Here is a 17487-nt window from a genome sequence, read left to right as displayed (position 1 = left end):
GCCAGACAGCAGATATGCTGAAAAGATAGCTTCTTTGAGCCAACGGGCAATAGTGGCTTTAGATGCTGAAGACGCTCTGCAAGGACTTGCAAACAGCACAAAAAGATGATCAGAGGTCCTGAAAGAATTTGTAATTCGCAGATACTGCAACAGAGTCCTGTGCACATCCAAAAGGTGCAACTGCCCAAATGAATCTGGAAACTCCTCAACAAAGGAGGGAAGAAAAACAGGCTGGTTTAGGTGAAACGCTGAAACCACCTTAGGCATGAAGGAAGGCATGGTCCGAACCGTGACCCCTGACTGCAGAAAAGGGTCTCTGCAGGACAGCGCCTGGAGCTCTGACACCCGTCTCGCCGAGGTAATGGCCACTAAAAAGACGGCCTTCAGTGTCAAATCTTTCTCTGAAGCACGCCAAAGCGGTTCAAAGGGAGCCCCCTGAAGGGCCTTCAATACTAACCCCAGGTTCCAAGCTGGACAAGGTGCACGCACGGGAGGACGGAGCCGAAGCACCCCTCTAAGAAACCGTGCCACATCTGGATAAGCAGCTAAGGACACGCCTTCAACCTTGCCACTTGCACCCACAGGGAATTATAGGCCAAGCCTTTGTGTACACCATCCTGCAAAAAGTCCAGAATCGGCGAGACAGGAGCCCGCAACGGAGAAAGCGCTCTTGAAACACACCAAACTTCAAACTGGTGCCAAATCCTGGCATAAGCCACGGACATGGAACGCTTACGGGCCTGCAGGAGAGCGGAAATTACCTTATTTGAGTAGCCTCAATTGCGCCCTCTCAAGCGCCATGCCATAAGACCAAAGCGGCAGGCGTCCTCCATGGCCACCGGACCCTGTGACAACAGGTGCGGAACCAGAGGTAACGGAAAGAGAGCCTCCAACAGCATCTGTCGGAGGTCCGCATACCAAGGCCTCCTGGGCCAATCCAGGGCGATGAGCACCACTTCTCCTGGATGCAGCCGAATCCGCAGGAGCACTCGCCCTATCAAGGGCCACGGAGGGAAGACATACAGCAAGCCCAGGGGCCAGGGTTGAGCCAAGGCATCCAACCCGGCAGAGCGAGGAACCCTCTGTCTGCTGCAGAAGCACAGGACTTTGGCATTGGAACTGGTCGCCATAAGATCCATCACTGGCATGCCCCATTTGAAACATATCTGCAGGAATACATCGTCTGCTAGTTCTCACTCTGCTGGATCGATCGGATGCCTGCTTAGATAGTCGTCTTGCACGTTGCTCTGACCTGCAATGTGAGCTGCTGACAGGGACTGTAGATGCAGCTCAGCCCAGTGGCAAATTTGTTCGGCCTGCATGGCTAGAGCTCTGCACTGAGTGCCGCCTTGTTGATTTATGTAGGCCACTGCTGTCGTGTTGTCCGACATCACTCGGACAGCCAATCCTTAGCCAATCTTTCCAGGGTCATTTGAAAGGCCAGAAGAGCCAGAAACACCGCTTTCAACTCTAGGCGGTTGATAGACCACCCCGACTCGTCGGGCGTCCACAGACCCTGGGCATGCTTCCCCTGGCAATGTGCGCCCCAGCCCTTCAGGCTGGCATCTGTCACCACTAGGCACCAATCGGGGAGCGCCAGCGGCATTCCCCGCCACAGCATGCTGTCCGAGAGCCACCACTCCATACTGAGGCGGGCCGCAGGGAGCCAAGAATGTCTGCACTGATAATCCTGAGATACTGGAGACCATCGTTGAAGTAGAGAATACGGTAGAGGTCTCAGGTGCGCTCTCGCCCATAGCACCACTTCCAAGGTGGCCGTCATCGATCCCAACAGCTGGACAATGTCCCAAGCTCACGGGCGGGGCATCCTCAGGAGCAGACGGACCTGATTCTGAAGCTTGCACCGCCTTTGCTTGGGAAGAAACACATAGCCTGAGGCTGTGTCGAACCTGGCCCCCAAATATTCTAGAGATTGCGAGGGGGTCAGGTAACTTTTGGCCATATTGACGACCCAGCCCAGAGATTGAAGGACTGAAACCACTCTGGCTGTAGCTAGATGACAATCTTTTTCTGAGTCTGCTCTGATGAGCCAGTCGTCTAGGTACAGGTGAACCCGGATACCCTCTCGCCTGAAAAAGGCAGCTACTACCACCATTACCTTGGAGAGGGTTTGGGGAGCTGTGGCGAGGCCAAAAGGCAAGGCCCAAAACTGGAAATGTTTTCCCAACACCGCAAACCGCAGAAACTTCTGGTGCGGGGGCCAAATTGGTATGTGTAAGTAAGCTTCTTTCAGGTCCAGAGACAGGAGAAACTCTCCTGGCTGTATCGCCGCAATGACGGAGCGCAGGGTTTCCATGTGAAAATGCCGCACTCTTAAGGACTTGTTTAGCTCTTTTAAGTCCAGGATCGGGCGAAGAGACCCGCCTTTTCGTGGCACCACAAAGTAAATGTAGTAGCGACCTAGACCTTGTTCGGTGGGAGGCACTGGGGTCACAGCCCCTATCCGGCACAGACTGTGCAAAGTCTCCTCTACCGCCACCCGTTTGGCGGCAGAACCGCATCGGGACTCCACAAACACGTCTCTCACCGGGGCATCGAATTCTATTCCGTATCAGTCTCTGATCAGGTCCAAGACCCAATGATCTGCGGAGATTTTGGCCCACTCCTCGAAAAAGAGGGAAAGTCTTCCTCCGATGACAGGAAACGAGGACGGGGCCGGCGCACCATCATTGAGAGGGTCGCCCCTGAACTCCAGGCCTTGAACCTGCAGCTGCGGAACGTTTGTCCAAGCGAAAGAAGTTTCTCTGCTGAACACGGACACGCGAAGTGAACCAAGTAGCACGCCCCGGGCGGTACCTTCTAACTTCACGGAAGCAAGGTCTGTAAGAGGAGCGGACCGCCTGACCCTTAGAGGAAGGCTTTGGCCTATCTTCGGGCAAGTGCTGAGGTTTGGAATCCCTCAGGCCTTTAACGTTTTCCAGCTCCTCACCAAACAGGAGAAGGCCTTGAAAGGGCAACTTCACCAACCTTTGCTTAGAGACCATGTCCGCCGCCCAATGTCATAGCCAAAGAGTGCGGCGAGCCGCCACTGCTACAGCCATTTGTTTAGCCGAAGCTCTGACCATATCATAAAGGGCGTCAGCCAAAAAGGACAAGGCCGACTCCATCCGCGGAGCCACTTCAGATAAGGTCTCCGCTCCATCACCTGGCTGTTCCACTGCCTGCTGTAACCAAGCCAGGCAGGCTCTAGCAGCATAACAACTGCATGCAGACGCCCGAACAGTGAGACCTGCCAAATCAAAGGGCCGCTTCAGAGCTGAATCAAGCCTGCGGTCTAGAATATCCTTCAGGGCAACACCTCCTTCAACAGGGAGGGTAGTTCTCTTTGTCACAGCCGTGACCAGGGCATCCACTTTTAGGCATTGCAAAGCGAGCCAAATGTTCCTCACTCAGAGGGTATAATTGCTCCATAGCCCTGGCAACCTTCAAAGGCCCCTCGGGGTCAGCCCATTGAGCCAAAATAAGCTCTTGGATGGAGTCATGCAAAGGAAAGGCTCGAGCAGGCTTTCTGGTACTAGCCATCCTTGGATTAACTAAGGAGGCTGTGCCACTCCCAGGATCTTCAAATCGAGAGGGCTTGTAAGGCATCTGAAATACGCGCTGGCAGCTCCTCGCGGTGGAAAATCCTCACCGCAGACGGATCATCAAGCTCCTGTGGCAATTCTGCACCCGACTCTGGCTCCTCAGCCCAAGAAGTTCTGCCAGACCCCTCAGAATCCTCATAGCCCGACCACCGGGGGGGGGGTGGGGGGGTGGGGGGGGGGGGGTGCGCCACACTCAGAAGGGGAATTAATAATCATGTTCCATGGTTGGACCATTTTCTAATTTCTTTTCAGCTTTTTCCTTCCAAATCTTCTCATTATTTCACCAGTTCACTCAATGATTTGGCACTATTAAAAATAAAATTAGCGCTACACCATTTAGAATCTCCCTCTAGCTCCTTATTTTTATCTGAGCAAGTTTCTCTACTCCAATCTTCACTGGTTAATTATCTTAGACACCACCACCCTGTTGAAATAACAGTCTACCTCTTCCTCACGGCACCTTGCTCCCTGGTACTATTCAGGACTCCGGCCTCTTAAAACCAAAGTCCACAGTGAAGAAAGGAGGTGGCAAAAACATCACTCCTCCTCAACCTATCATCGTTTTAAAGCTAAATACACTGAGTATTGTTCGGCGCTTCATGCTTCCAAAAGACACCACTATTCCAAGGCAATCAAGTTTGCCAGTAACAAGCCACAAAAATGGATTCAAATTCTGAATACTATTTCTCCCTCTTATCTACCTTCTCCACCTCTGTCCCAGTTCTTTACCTCTCTTGACAACTAAGCTCTGGCATGGCAAACAAAATCAATAATCTTAGGCAAAATACAAACATCACCGCATCCTCCCCCACTATCAGGGAATCAGGCCTTGCTCTCACAACACAATGGTGCTATTTTAATCTATCTACAATACAGGATCTCTGGCCCTCAATAGATATTACTTCTTCAGTCACTGATCCATGGCCAGCTCGTCTGGTGAAACATTTTACTCTCACCTTGATCCCTTTTATCTTCTCTTTTATCAAGCAGAGTCTTGAACTGGAAATGGTACCTTACATTTGGAAACTATGTATTGTTAACACTTATTCTCAAGAACCCAGACTTGGATCCTTCCTTTCCCCTAAATTATCGCCCTATTTCTTACCGTCCCCTTTTTCAAAAACGTTGGAAAAGTGGTTTTGAAATAGCTCGTATCCTTTTTTGGATAAGACTTTTGCATGACACCCCAGACAGGTGGGTTTTCATACAGCTCATAGTACTGAGACCCTTCTTACCGTGCTCTACAATGAAATACATACCTCACTAGATCAAAAAACCTCTGTCGTAATAGTTTCATTAGACCTTTCTTCTGCTTTTGGCACTGTTGATCATGATCTACTTCTACAGCACCTCTCTTCAATGGGTATTTTGTTTCATTCCTATCCTGGTTTACCTCATACTCAAGTCATCATTCTTTTCAACTTTTTTTTTCAGATAATTTCTGTTCTGCAAAATATCCTTATACTTTAGGTGTTCAAGCTTCTATGCTGGCTCTGACTTTATTCAATCTTTTATTTCCCCTCTGATTTCATTCATTCAGTCTTTTGGATGCAGCCCATACTGCTATGCTGATGATGTCCAAATTCTCTACTCCCTATACCTGGTTGATCCCTCCCCCCTCAAATCCTGTTTTGAGCTTACGGCTGCCTGGCTTTCTAACCAAAGACTTTCTCTTAATGTCTCCAGTCTTAACTATGCACTTCCCCCTATAATGTCGTTCCTTCTCTCCCCACTCTTCAAGGTCAGTAAACAGTCCAAGGTCAAGGCAGGCAGCAACACAACGCGTGGTCAAAATTACTTATGTTGTGAACCACATTTAAACTACACACTAATAAAGTCATTCAATCTTCCTTCTTTGCCTTGCAACAAATTTGCTCAGTTAAATCCTACATCTTAATGTGTCCATACCCTTCTTCTCTTGTCATCACACACTTGGACTACTGTAATGCACAGTTTTCTGGATTACCCCTCTCTTCATTAAAGCGCTTACAACTCATTCAAATCCATGGACAAATTTTTACACAATGCACATAAATTTAATCATGTAACTCCATTACTCAAAAAAGAACACTGGCTACCTGTTTCCTTTCACATTAACTACAAATTACTCGTATGGGTTCACAATGGCCTTCTACCCTCTGCCACTGAATATATTTCTAATTTGCTCATTCCCTATGTCTCCCCTCGGTTCCTGAGTTCCTCCCAACAAGCTCTCCTCCAGTTTTTCTCTCTCTCTCTCCACTATAAGGCTTCACATTACTCATGCCACGGCATTTGTTTATGCTGGACTCTGGAACACACTACCACTTCATCTCAAATCTGAAACTTCATATATCACTTCTTAAATTCTAGCTTTTTAATCAAGATTTTCCTTTGTAATACAGGGGATATACATTAACAGCCTCTCTGTCCTTCTCTATTTCTCTCTCGCTCTTTCTATTGCTCAGCCTTTATTATAAACTGTCTTGCTGCCATTTTGGCAATTGTTGGTTTATCAACTATTGAAAAATTCTTTATAAAGACACAGACATCTGTGTGTCTTTCTAAAATAGCTCCTAAGTAGTCACTTACATGCCTCAAAAATCACTATCTGTAAAAAATTACTTGGATGTAGCTCCTGCCATGATGTACATCACAGCACTAGTGGCCTGAAGTATGGTCTGGCCAGCAGATAGATGCAAGTATGTAGAATACTGAACTTCAACCCCTGGGGAAAGTAAATTAATTAGCATACCCACTGTCAAGTTCAGTTAGCTGAGTGACTCCATAAAGTACTGCAGCCTATACAATGCCTTCATTAAACATGAAGCTTCAGGTTTTAAAAGAGGCTCCATCAACCAGTCCCTGCAATGAGGCAGTGTCTCTCTTCATACTTACATCTGTATCAGATACTGGCGGAGACTCTTCCATATTAATATCCAGGACTGGATCTAATCTGCCAGATGAATGTTTGTTTTCTGCATATGATTTGCTTCTGGATTCTATTAGCTAAACATAAAAAGAGGTAAAAAAAAAAAACTAAAATATAGTGAATACAAAAAATACTTCAAGCATCTATACCAACACATTCCATCAACTGTTTTTATATGCTTTTGACAGATGTGCTCACATTCCCAGGCAACTACTGTGTCAAACGCGTACCTAGGTCTGCTACTATTTGAAGAATCATGCAAATGGAACTATGTATAAAACACTTAGAACATGTAGCCACAGATATTTAGTTTTCACAGAATACTAGCCTAAGTAACAAGTTATTCTATCAGTTTTAATAGCAAATAGCATTTGAAAATAAAAACACTTCCTATAATTTTGATAAAGAAAAAAAGAACAGAAAACAAGGCAATACCTTTTTAGATCAACTTAATACATTTTTGAATAGCTTCTGGAGGCCAAAACTTCCTTCCTTCGTTTCCTTTTTTTTGCATTTATTAACCTTTAAGTGGACCAACACAACCACCACATTACTTTACCTATAAATTTTAGGAAAGCAGCTAAAAATCATGTTTGAAAATCAAATTTTGGCTACAACTGGTATGATGATAAAATCATTATGCTGAGAAAAGTAACATGGGCCTCCATAAACCAGCACACCACCGGTACAGAAAAATGTCTATTTCAGAGATGAGACCTATGCAATAATCTGTCAATCATGTAAAAACGTCCTCAGTTGCATGAAGCATTCAGAACTCTGAATAAATCACTTACCAGTTTTGTCTCTCTCTGTTTCCACACGGACATTTCTTTAGATATTAATTCTTCTGGCTTCATTCTTACTAGTTTCGATGGTGAGATTTCTTCACGAAGAACACGATGGAAAAGACCCTAAAAATCAAATATGATATATCAAGCCCTCCATTATCAACAGCAACTCAATATTTTTGCTCATTGGCTTCTTAGAGAAGAGGGAGAGCGGATCATCTAAATCTATGAACTATTCACATGCCTAAAGCAGGGATTCTTAACCTTGTACAATTTTCACACCCCTTTAAGAAAGTAACAAAACCCTCCCTTCCTAAACTACATGTCCACTAGTGACTACTGACAGCTACATATACTGCTAGTAGCTGCTAACAATCTTAAAAAGATTCAATCCAGTCTGGTCTTAATACTTTCATGCCACTAGTTGTTCATAAAGGTCAATCGCTGCCTTCAGCTCCCTGGTTCCATCATGGCCTGCACCTCTTCAAATGACGCTTAGAGCTGAGAGGCTGTGGCAAAAGGCTCCTTCAACTGAAGCGCTTGCAATATATATAGAGAGGAACTTTGAACCTATAATTCTCATATTAGGAAATCTAAGAAAGAATATTTTTCAAAGGCCATTTCCTCGGTGACAAACCCTTCCAAGGAACATTTCTGCATCATTAACCAACATGTTCAGCCCTCACACAGCCGAGATAATGAGTCCACGATGAGTGCTGAGTCCGCACCGAGTGCAGAGTCCAGCCGAGATGCTGAATCAGAATTGAGTTGCCGTCCCGGTCAAGATACTGAGTCCGGGTCAAGTTGCAGTCCTGGCCAAGATGCTGAGTTCGGGTCAAGTTGGAGTTGCAGTTCCAGTCAAGATGCTGAGTCTGGATCGAGTTGCAGTTCCAGTCGAGATGCTGAGTCTGGATCGAGTTGCAGTTCCAGTCGAGATGCTGAGTCTGGATCGAGTTGCAGTTCCAGTCGAGATGCTGAGTCGAGTTGTAGTTCCAGTCGAGATGCTGAGTCTGGATCGAGTTGTAGTTCCAGTCGAGATGCTGAGTCTGGATCGAGTTGCAGTCCCAGCCGGGATGCTGAGTCTACACCGAGTGATGAGTCCATAATGAGACCTGAGTCTACACCGAGTGCAGAGCCCAGCCGAGATGATGAATCCACGATGAGTGCTGAGTCTACACCGAATGCAGAGCCCAGCCAAGATAATGAGTCCACGATGAGTGCTGAGTCTGCACCGAGTGCAGAGCCCAGCCAAGATGACGAGTCCACGATGAGTGCTGAGTCTGCACCGAGTGCAGAGTCCAGCAGAGATGCCGAATCAGAATTGAGTTACAGTCCCGGGCAAGATGCTGAGTCCGGGTCAAGTTGCAGTCCCGGCCAAGATGCTGAGTCCGGGTCGAGTTGGAGTTCCAATTCCAGGCAAGATGCTGAGTCCGGGTCAAGTTGGAGTTCCAGTCCCAGGCAAGATGCTGAGTCCAGTGTGAGTTGCAGTTCCGGCCAAGATGCTGAGCCCGGATCAGGTTGCAGTCTCAGGCAAGATGCTGAGTCTACTCTTGAGTTCCCACTTCAACCAAGATGTTGAACTCCTTCTGAGTTCCAGCTCCAGCCAAGAGGCAAGGTCTAGTCTTAAGTCCAGTTCGAGTCCCTGTCCGGCTTCAGATTCCAAGATGGGTGTGGGCTCTAGCTCAATTCTGGCTGCTACAGTGGAGTGCCAGGAAGTCAAGGAAGTTGTGGACTCCTTCAGGAGATGGTTCCTGTTCAATAGAACTCCACTTGTTGCATCCAAGACTCTGATCCTGCCTAGCAGCCGTCCTAGAGCCTCGTGGCGGCCAAAGCCACTCTGGTTTCCAAGTTCCAGATGTACTTGCTACTTCCTGTCCAGTAGTCCAGGTCTATGTTTTGAGACCCATTGGTAGATTTCATCACAGTTACCCATGGAGACCTAAATTTTCTTTGGAGACCTGGAGCTCCCGTGGCGACACGGGAGCCTTGAGGGGGAGGTGCTGTTATGATCGTGGTCAGAACCCCTCTCAAACTTACCTTTTGCCTGGGGGTCAGCTTTTTAGCTGGCTTCTGTTCCGTTTTTCTGTCCTGTTTGAGCTAGCTCTCTCTCTCTGTGCCGGCTGCTGCCAGCATGGGGCTAATTGTCTCACTTCACTGCAGCTGTGGGTGTGTACTGAGTTGCTCTACCTCTCCCTGGGTGTACTGGCTTCAAGAGCTTCTCGGTGCTGCATTGATGTGGGTTGGGCCTCTCGGGGTTTCAGTGTGTTCTGCCTGGCTCTAGGGAGAGTGACATCATCTGGGAGGGCCTTGATATGGAAGTGGTTTTCTTTCCTTCAGAGCCTTTGCAACGGTGGTGTTTGCTTTAGGTAGGGTGGTGCAGTGTGCACTTCTGACTTTGTGTCTATTTTCCCTGCTTGCTTTTGCTAAGGTCCAGGTTAGTGTTAGTGCAGTGTGCACTGGTGTCTGTGTGTTTAGCTTTCCTGCTTTTCCCTCTTGGTTTTGGAAGCACCTTGTTAGTTTTGTGTCTAGCTTGCTAGGGTAGTGCTTAGGAAGCACCTTGTTAGTTTTGTATCTAGCTTGCTAGAGTAGTGCTTAGGAAGCCCCTTGATAGTTTGTGTCTATCTTGCTAGAGTAGGGCTTAAGAAGCACCTTGTTAGTTTTGTGTCTAGCTTGCTAGGGTAGTGCTTAGGAAGCACCTTGTTAGTTTTGTGTCGAGCTTGCTAGGGTAGTGCTTAGGAAGCACCTTGTTAGTTTTGTATCTAGCTTGCTAGAGTAGTGCTTAGGAAGCTTGTTTTGTGTTTAGCTTGTTAGTATAGGGCTTAGGAAGTTCTTTTGTTAGTGTAGGCCTAGGAGTGCCCTGGTTAGTCCAGTTCCTTGGACCACTGCTGTCTCTTCTGTTTCCAGTCCTGGTCCTTGTGTCATCCGGTATCCGGTAAGTCCTGCCGGCCACTCAAACCCAAGGGCTCAACCCTTGGGGGGGGTAGTGGCCAAGCGCAGGTGAAGCTGTACGGACCAGTCCAGTGTGTTCCGGTCCGGTGTGTGTTCCAGTCTGGTGCGCTCCAGTCCAGTGTGTTCCGGTCTGGTGTGTGTTCCAGCCCTGTGTCCTCCAGTCCGGGGGATTGCAGTCCAGTGTTCCAGTCCTGTGTGCTCCAGTCCGGAGGATTCCAGTCTGTGTGTTCCGGCTCGCTGGGCAGTGCCTGCAGTCCTGCCGGTGCGCTTGCCCAGCGTTGGTTGGTGGGTTTTGCCTGCTGCTGTCGCTCCTCGTCAGCAGCCCAAGGGCTCACGTTTGCTCCAGAGCCCGGCCCCACGGGCTCTGAACCTGAGAACCTGACAGTTTAACAGTCCACAACATTATGAGTGATTCAAGGTACTTTGAAAAACCAATGGAAGTTGGATAATTAAGAATAATACAACTTAAAAATTAAGCAGGAGGTAAACCCTTTAATAATACAACTTTTCTTATATGAATTTAACCCTTATTGCCTTGTGCATTAAGGAAAGTACGTAATTGTTCTGAGTCAAAAAATATATATCTTTTATCATTCAAAGTCAATAAACACTTGCAAGGAAATCTCAATTGAAAGCTAGCCTTAATAGCCAAAGAGTCTTGTTTCATCTCTAGAAATTTCTCTCTCTGTTGCGTCCAATGCGAAATATCTGGAAATATTGAGACCTTGCTACCTTTAAATTCCAGAGCTTCTTTGTCTTGTAGAAATACAAATGAAGCAATTAGAGTAGCTCTAGACTCAATATTTTCTTTCGTCTGTTCCAAAAAATCTGTTAAGTCAAGTGGTTCAGATGTTTTTTTCTTGATTAATAGAAATGTTTTGTAATTTTGGCATCACTTTCAAGTAATATATTCTCTGCAAAGGTGGAAGGGATTGGTCTGAATACTTATAGACCTCTTTCAAAAATTTTATAAACATCTCTTGGAGATGTAAATTGATCTTTTGGAAAATTTAACAAACGCAGATTCAAATTTCTTGAAGAATTCTCTAAGTTTTCTATCTTTCGATGTAATATCATCCGGTCTCCAGAAATTTGTGCTTGCTGCTCTAGTATTTTAGCAGTTTCTGTCTCAAGTTTAGTCTGTTTCAACAAAACACCTTCCATCTTCTCCTTCAAATTTCTTAGTTGAGAAACATTATTTAAAGATACTGAAATAAAGGCATTACAAACCTTATGCAAAGACACTAAGGCTGTCCATATGGACTCCGACGACACCTCTTGAGGCTTAACCAACGGTTAAATCGCCGTAGCACATAGAAAGGATTCTTGTAGATTTATATCTTGATTCAAATCTTCCGTGGCGTCCCCAGTTGCCATTTCCGGTAATCATTGCTCTGATGGTATCTCGGATGCTGCTCCTTCTGATGGAGTTCGCCACCCCTTCGAGTTTCCTCCTTCAGACGTCAGCAAGTTCGTCAGACTGCGGAGGCGGCGGGGTCAAAGGTCCCAGCGGGCTGAGCAAGAAATTGCTCTCCTGGACGGGGCTCTTCCCAGACCCGTCCACGGATGCGCCCGAGATTGGGGTAGTGTTACGCTCTGCTACACTTCTCCAGGATGGGTCAGTTTCTGTTTCCTAACCCAGCAGCCGTCATCTGGCTTGAAGCAAGGACAGCAGCCATCTTGGCTAGCTCAGGAGGGGGCAGCCATCTTGTATACAAGAACAGGAAGGAAGCCCATATTTGGGTGAAGGGCATCTCCTCTGATGGGGGCAGCCATCTTGGAACAGCTGCACATGGTTGAGCCTAATTCCTGCTCTATTTAAAGCCCTGTTTCCAGTTCCTTCCATGCTTCAGCTTCTATTCGCGTAGAGGTTGTGGTCTTCACCTGTTCCAGTGTTTTCCTGTGTTCCTGACCTTGGATTGCTTTCTGACCACGCGTTGTGTTGCTGCCTGCCTTGACCTTGGACTGTTTACTGACTATTCTTTGCTCTGCCATTTACGGGCTCTGGACTGTGTTTGTTTGCCCACCTGTCTGTTCAGTGGTCGTGCAACCCCGCTGGTTCCGGAAGTCCTGCCGGCCACTCGAACCCAAGGGCTCAACTCCTGGGGGGCAGTGGCTAAGTGCAGGTGAAGGTAGGGGTTGTCTGGCTGCCTGACCAAGTGCGGTGTCACTCCATCTTCGCCGTGCTCAGTCGGGGCACAAGGGCTCACACATCTCCAGTCATAACAGGTAGATACCAAAAATGAGGATATTGGCGGTTGTCTGGGTAAGGAGGGAATTAGCTTCGGGAGGGGTGGTCCCTTTGGCTTACCCTTCCTTTTCGGCATTGTTAATAAGAAAGACGGTACTTTGTAAGAGTTTTCTACGAGCAACCGCTTTCCACATCCTGCTTCGTCGCCATCTTGAATCCTGTTTTTCTTCTTCACCATTTGATTATATCTCTCCATCTTGGCTTCAGTGTGATTTGCAGGGTCTTCTCCCATTAGTTTGCTTGAGCCTAATGTTGGGAGCAGTTGCCCGCATTTGGAAACAGGTGGTGGCTCATCCTTTACTCAAAAATACAGTACTCTGGTCTCCAATTACCGCCCAATCTCTGCTTTTTTATCAAAACTTACTGAGAAAATAGTTTATTTGTAATCATTTTCCTTGTCAAGTTGGTTTTCACAGTCATCACAGTATAGAAACTTATTATCTGTGCTCTAATCTATATCAATTCAGAATTGTATGGGGGCAAACCATTCTTATGGTCTCATCAGATTTGTCAGCAGCTTTTGACTTAGTAGACCATGGCCTTTTAAATTCTTGAGTATCAATAGCCTCACAGATACAGTGCATCAATGGTTTTCTCTCTTATCCAATCACAGTTTTACTGCTCACACTGTTCCTGAAATATCTACTACCCATTCTCTTCCTTGTTGTGTTCCACAAAGTTCCATTCTATCTCCGCTGATCTTTAATATTTACATCAGTACACTTGCAAATCTTCAGCAATCTTTCAACATTAAATTTTATTTCTATGCTGATGACATTTTATTACTCTTTCCTGCATTACTTTCTAAAATAGATCTTTCTCCACTCCAGGACTGTCTTACTGCTCTTGCCTCTTGGCTTGCTAACTATAAATTAGTCTTAAATGTAGAGAAAACAGTGGCATGTTGGTTCACCAGGCCATTAAGTCAGCCAAACATCAAACTTTTGTCTTTCTGTTCTTCCTGTTCTATTTCCTCTTTCACATAAATTGGAATCTGGTTTGATTCTATTCTCTCATTTAGAAGACAAGCTTTTGAAGAGCTCAAATCTGGTTTCTCAAGTTTACGGACTCTTCATATTCTGTGTAATTTCCTGGATTTTTTTGCTTTACTTATAAGAAAGTTTGATCATATCGCCTAGTGGTTAGTGCAGCGGACTTTGATCCTGGGGAACTGGGTTCGATTCCCACTGCAGCTCCTTGTGACTGTGGGCAAGTCACTTAAACCTCCATTGCCCCAGGTACAAAATAAGTATCTGTATATATGTAAACCGCTTTGAATGTAGTTGCAAAATACCACAGAAAGGCGGTATATCAAGTCCCATTTCCCTTTACTTATTTGGTTACACTGGCTCCCATTTTATTATCACATTCTATTTAAAATACTTCTCCTGACATACAAGGCTTACAATCTGAGCAAATCAATGTATTTATCTGTCTTGACAATACCAAATACTCTGTCGCATGCTTTACATTCTCTGGATTCAAATCGTCTTGTCCTCCCAAGTCCTAGGGTAGCTCGATGTGAATCTACTCGCAACTCTGATTTCTTTATTCTGGCACAAAAGCTCTGGAATGATCTTCCATCACACAATCAAAATGAACTTTCTTTACCTAAGTTTAAGTCTTTACTAAAAACTAATTCTTTTACTTCTGTCTTTAATATTATTGTGATAGTCTTCACGGTCAAGTTGCCTGGCAAATCTGTTAGAAATTTGTTTAATTATGGGAATGAGTGAGCCCTGTGTGTAAGGTGTCTTTTTTCCTGTCTTATTAATGGAGTTCTTTTCTCATTTTTATTATTTGAAGTATATTTTAGTATTGTACACTGCCTACATCTGTCTTTGTTTCAGAACAGCAAGTTTTAACAAACATAAAGAACAGAACTAATTGCTTAACATGTTGCTAAAATTACAGTAGTAAACAGTTATACTATCAATAGTTATCCTAATAACTGCCTTCATTCCGTTTAGTACATTTCAATAAAATGCCTCAGATTTCAAAACCTCTCTCTGCACCCCATTTGACCTCTTCCCACACCCTTTGGGGATGTGGGCATCACTGGTTAAAAATCTCTGGCCTAAAACAAACAACAGAAAGAAACCACAATGGCTTCTCTCTATTCTGCAAGTGTCTCCAGGGTAAGGCAAAAAAACCAACAACCCAGTAACCCCCTAGAGTTTTTTTGCTGTTTTATCAGCAACTGCTTTGTATTTCAATGTGAAATTTCACAGCTTTAATTGTTGTTACTATCTATGTTTATGTGCAGAGTGGAATGAGACTATAAACACAGCGAAGTTAGACTTTTTAGAATACCCGCCCAGCAATTTTCGCTCTTTCAAAAATGTTTGCACTGTAAGTGGCAGATTTTGTAAACCTGCATGCTTAAGAGGAGCTAATTACTGCATGCATCTTGCTGTTAATAATGTCACAGTGATGTAGACTTTTGTCTAGGGAGCAATATTGAAAGCTTATCACAAACTCTACCCACAGCTGTAAATAATCGTCAAACTCAAGGAAATGCAGCAAATCATCTGGGACAGCCTGCCACAGGGACCAACTGACAAGGCTGTTAAGAAATTCTCAAAGTGACCAAAGGCCTGTGTTAAAGCTGAGGTGGACACTCTTGAGCATTCACTGAGACTGCAAAATTCTGACATATTGTTAATTGTATTGTTTGAATGACATTTTACTGTGTTTTAGCTCAAATATTTTTAACACACAAAACTTGCTAGGTAGTAATGCTAAATGCTTAAGATAATTAAATGTTATTTAATAGTAATCCATACCTATGCTAACTAAATAAGTACGTAAAATTTCTTGTTTAAATTCAAAGTGGTTGCTGAGAAAACAGCAAAAAAAAAAAAAAAAAAAAAAAAAAAACACTAGGGATTACTTTTTTTGCCTCACCCTATACACCTGGTTAATTCAGTCCAGAACATTTTTTTTCTTTTATTGCATAAAAATATGTTTAGACTTACTCTAGGGCCACTCAGTTCTAAGAGAGATTTATATCCCACAGTGCGTAATATGTTTTATATGCTTTACACACCTGAAATTTTCAAAACAAATACACTGGAGCTGAAAGTCAAAATATCACCATGCTGAACTGGGTCAGTGTCATTGAACCCAAATCAATGCTTTTGCACTCCCTGCAGCTCGAGGTTACTTGTAAGTTTTCAGATTTGAAAAAACACACTGCCAAATCTAAAAGAGATTAACATGAAGGTTTTATGGACATCAGCTGAAATGTGAAGGTCAATAAACTGAGCATCCACATGTCACACATGCTCAGATAACACACACCAACCTGATTCTTAGGATCCTTAAGATTAAACATAAGGTGGCGGTATTTCTTCTTGTATCTCATATCTGTATCTTGAAACAAGCTGAACATTTCCTTTTCAATGTTCAGGGCAATCCTGCCCACTTCATTCTCTGACATGACCAGATCATCACTATCATTGACTCTAGAAGAGGGAAAAAATAATTAAGTGTGCTAAAACACAGAACTGCAGATGTATAAACTATGAGCAGCCACAATAACAGAGGAGATTCTTCTGTATGCGTCATCATAAAATTAAAATATTCTGAACGTTTTATCATTTTCCTAAACATTTTAGTATATAGCAGCGAAGCAGCTATGTGGTAGTTAGCTTAGCAGAGCTTAAAAAAAAGTTTGGATAACTTTGAACTTGGGGAATATCCGCTGCTTATTTCTAGGATAAGCAACATAAAATCTATTTTATTGTTTTGGGATCTTGCTCACTGGATTGGCCACTGCTGGAAACAGGAAACTGGGCTTGATGAACCTTCGGTTGGTCCCAGTAACTGAACTAACATGCAGCAGATTACAGTCCATCAATAGAAATGCATCTATCATGGTTAGGGAGAAACCTGAACTGCAATAGTATACAGTTGTGATTGTATGATAATATATTTAATAAGTGTTTTGTTTAGTATTTTAATGTTTTTTTTTCTTATTATTATGAATGTACCATTGTGAACCGCCGAGTACTTTCAGATTGAGCTGTCTATAAATATTTTAAACAAAAAAAACCTCAGTTTCTTTACAGTTTTTTTTTAAAGATCAACAGAACATGCAAGAACCATAAACTAAATATAGACTGAAAAAAGCAGGTAGCCTTATAGAGCTAATCAGTGACATTACGCTTTGCTGTATCGTCAGCAAAAAGAAAAAGGTAACTTGTGAAGTAGCGGCAAGTACTGTACATGCTCTTTGACTTCAGAATTCCTCTTTCTACAGTTACACTCTAGAAATCAACTTACACGGCAAATTTGTGCTGTTCCCTAGTCAGGCTTCTATACTTTGAACTATTTGGGGTTAAGGATAAGGGAAAATGTAAGATTCTGAACCCCTAGAGAGAGAATCCAAAATTGTCAAAAACAGCATCTAATGGGTCAGACCTAGAGCTCAAAAATATTCACTATTTGTGGCAACTTAACTTTGCTGCAAATGGCTGGAATATACACTGGAAAGGAGTTTGAAAAGTCCAGGGCATGAGGAAACCACTGATGCTGCAAATGAAGATCACGGTACTACAGCCAAATCTAGGTGGATTCTGATTAAGCTAGAAGCCCAAAAGGGGTACGGGCAAATTGACAGGCTACAAATAAAATATATTTTCCACAGTCCAGTCTACTACTGGGTAAAACAAGATGATGTTCAAGCTAGGATTGTATTGAGCAAGAATCTAAATTTATGGAATGTTATATTAAAGACCTTAGTACATCTTTAATTTGTCCAAATCCTCTCCTATTCCTTTGGGCTGTCAACTGAACCAGAATTCATGGTATTAAGGTATGGAATTACCATGCATCTTCACTAACAACTACTCAGCTTTTCCTTCTCTTTCCTTCTATCGCTTTTTCTTTTCTTGTTTTTAAAATTCCATTCTAACTAGCCCAGCAACTGAACCAACATTTCTCAGCCAAGTTACCACAGCTTTCCCCAGAGGATGTGAA

The 17487-nt window shown here is 44.2% G+C and overlaps 1 protein-coding gene across 5 annotated transcripts in view; it reads right to left on the bottom strand.

Annotated features, from left to right (window-relative positions):
- DIDO1 (death inducer-obliterator 1) overlaps positions 1–17487 on the bottom strand; it is a 366889-nt gene that overhangs the window by 70442 nt on the left and 278960 nt on the right. For all 5 annotated transcript variants that reach the window (XM_030213636.1, XM_030213635.1, XM_030213637.1 and 2 more), the window contains 3 exons: positions 15812–15971; positions 7311–7427; positions 6483–6593 (listed from right to left, as the gene is read on the bottom strand). In XM_030213636.1, coding sequence (XP_030069496.1) covers positions 6483–6593; positions 7311–7427; positions 15812–15971 — 388 coding nt within the window. The remainder of the gene's footprint in view (positions 1–6482; positions 6594–7310; positions 7428–15811; positions 15972–17487) is intronic.

This window comes from Microcaecilia unicolor, chromosome 8 (assembly GCF_901765095.1).
Source record: "Microcaecilia unicolor chromosome 8, aMicUni1.1, whole genome shotgun sequence".
NCBI lineage: Eukaryota > Metazoa > Chordata > Amphibia > Gymnophiona > Siphonopidae > Microcaecilia > Microcaecilia unicolor.
This window is presented reverse-complemented; position numbering and strand designations above follow the sequence as displayed.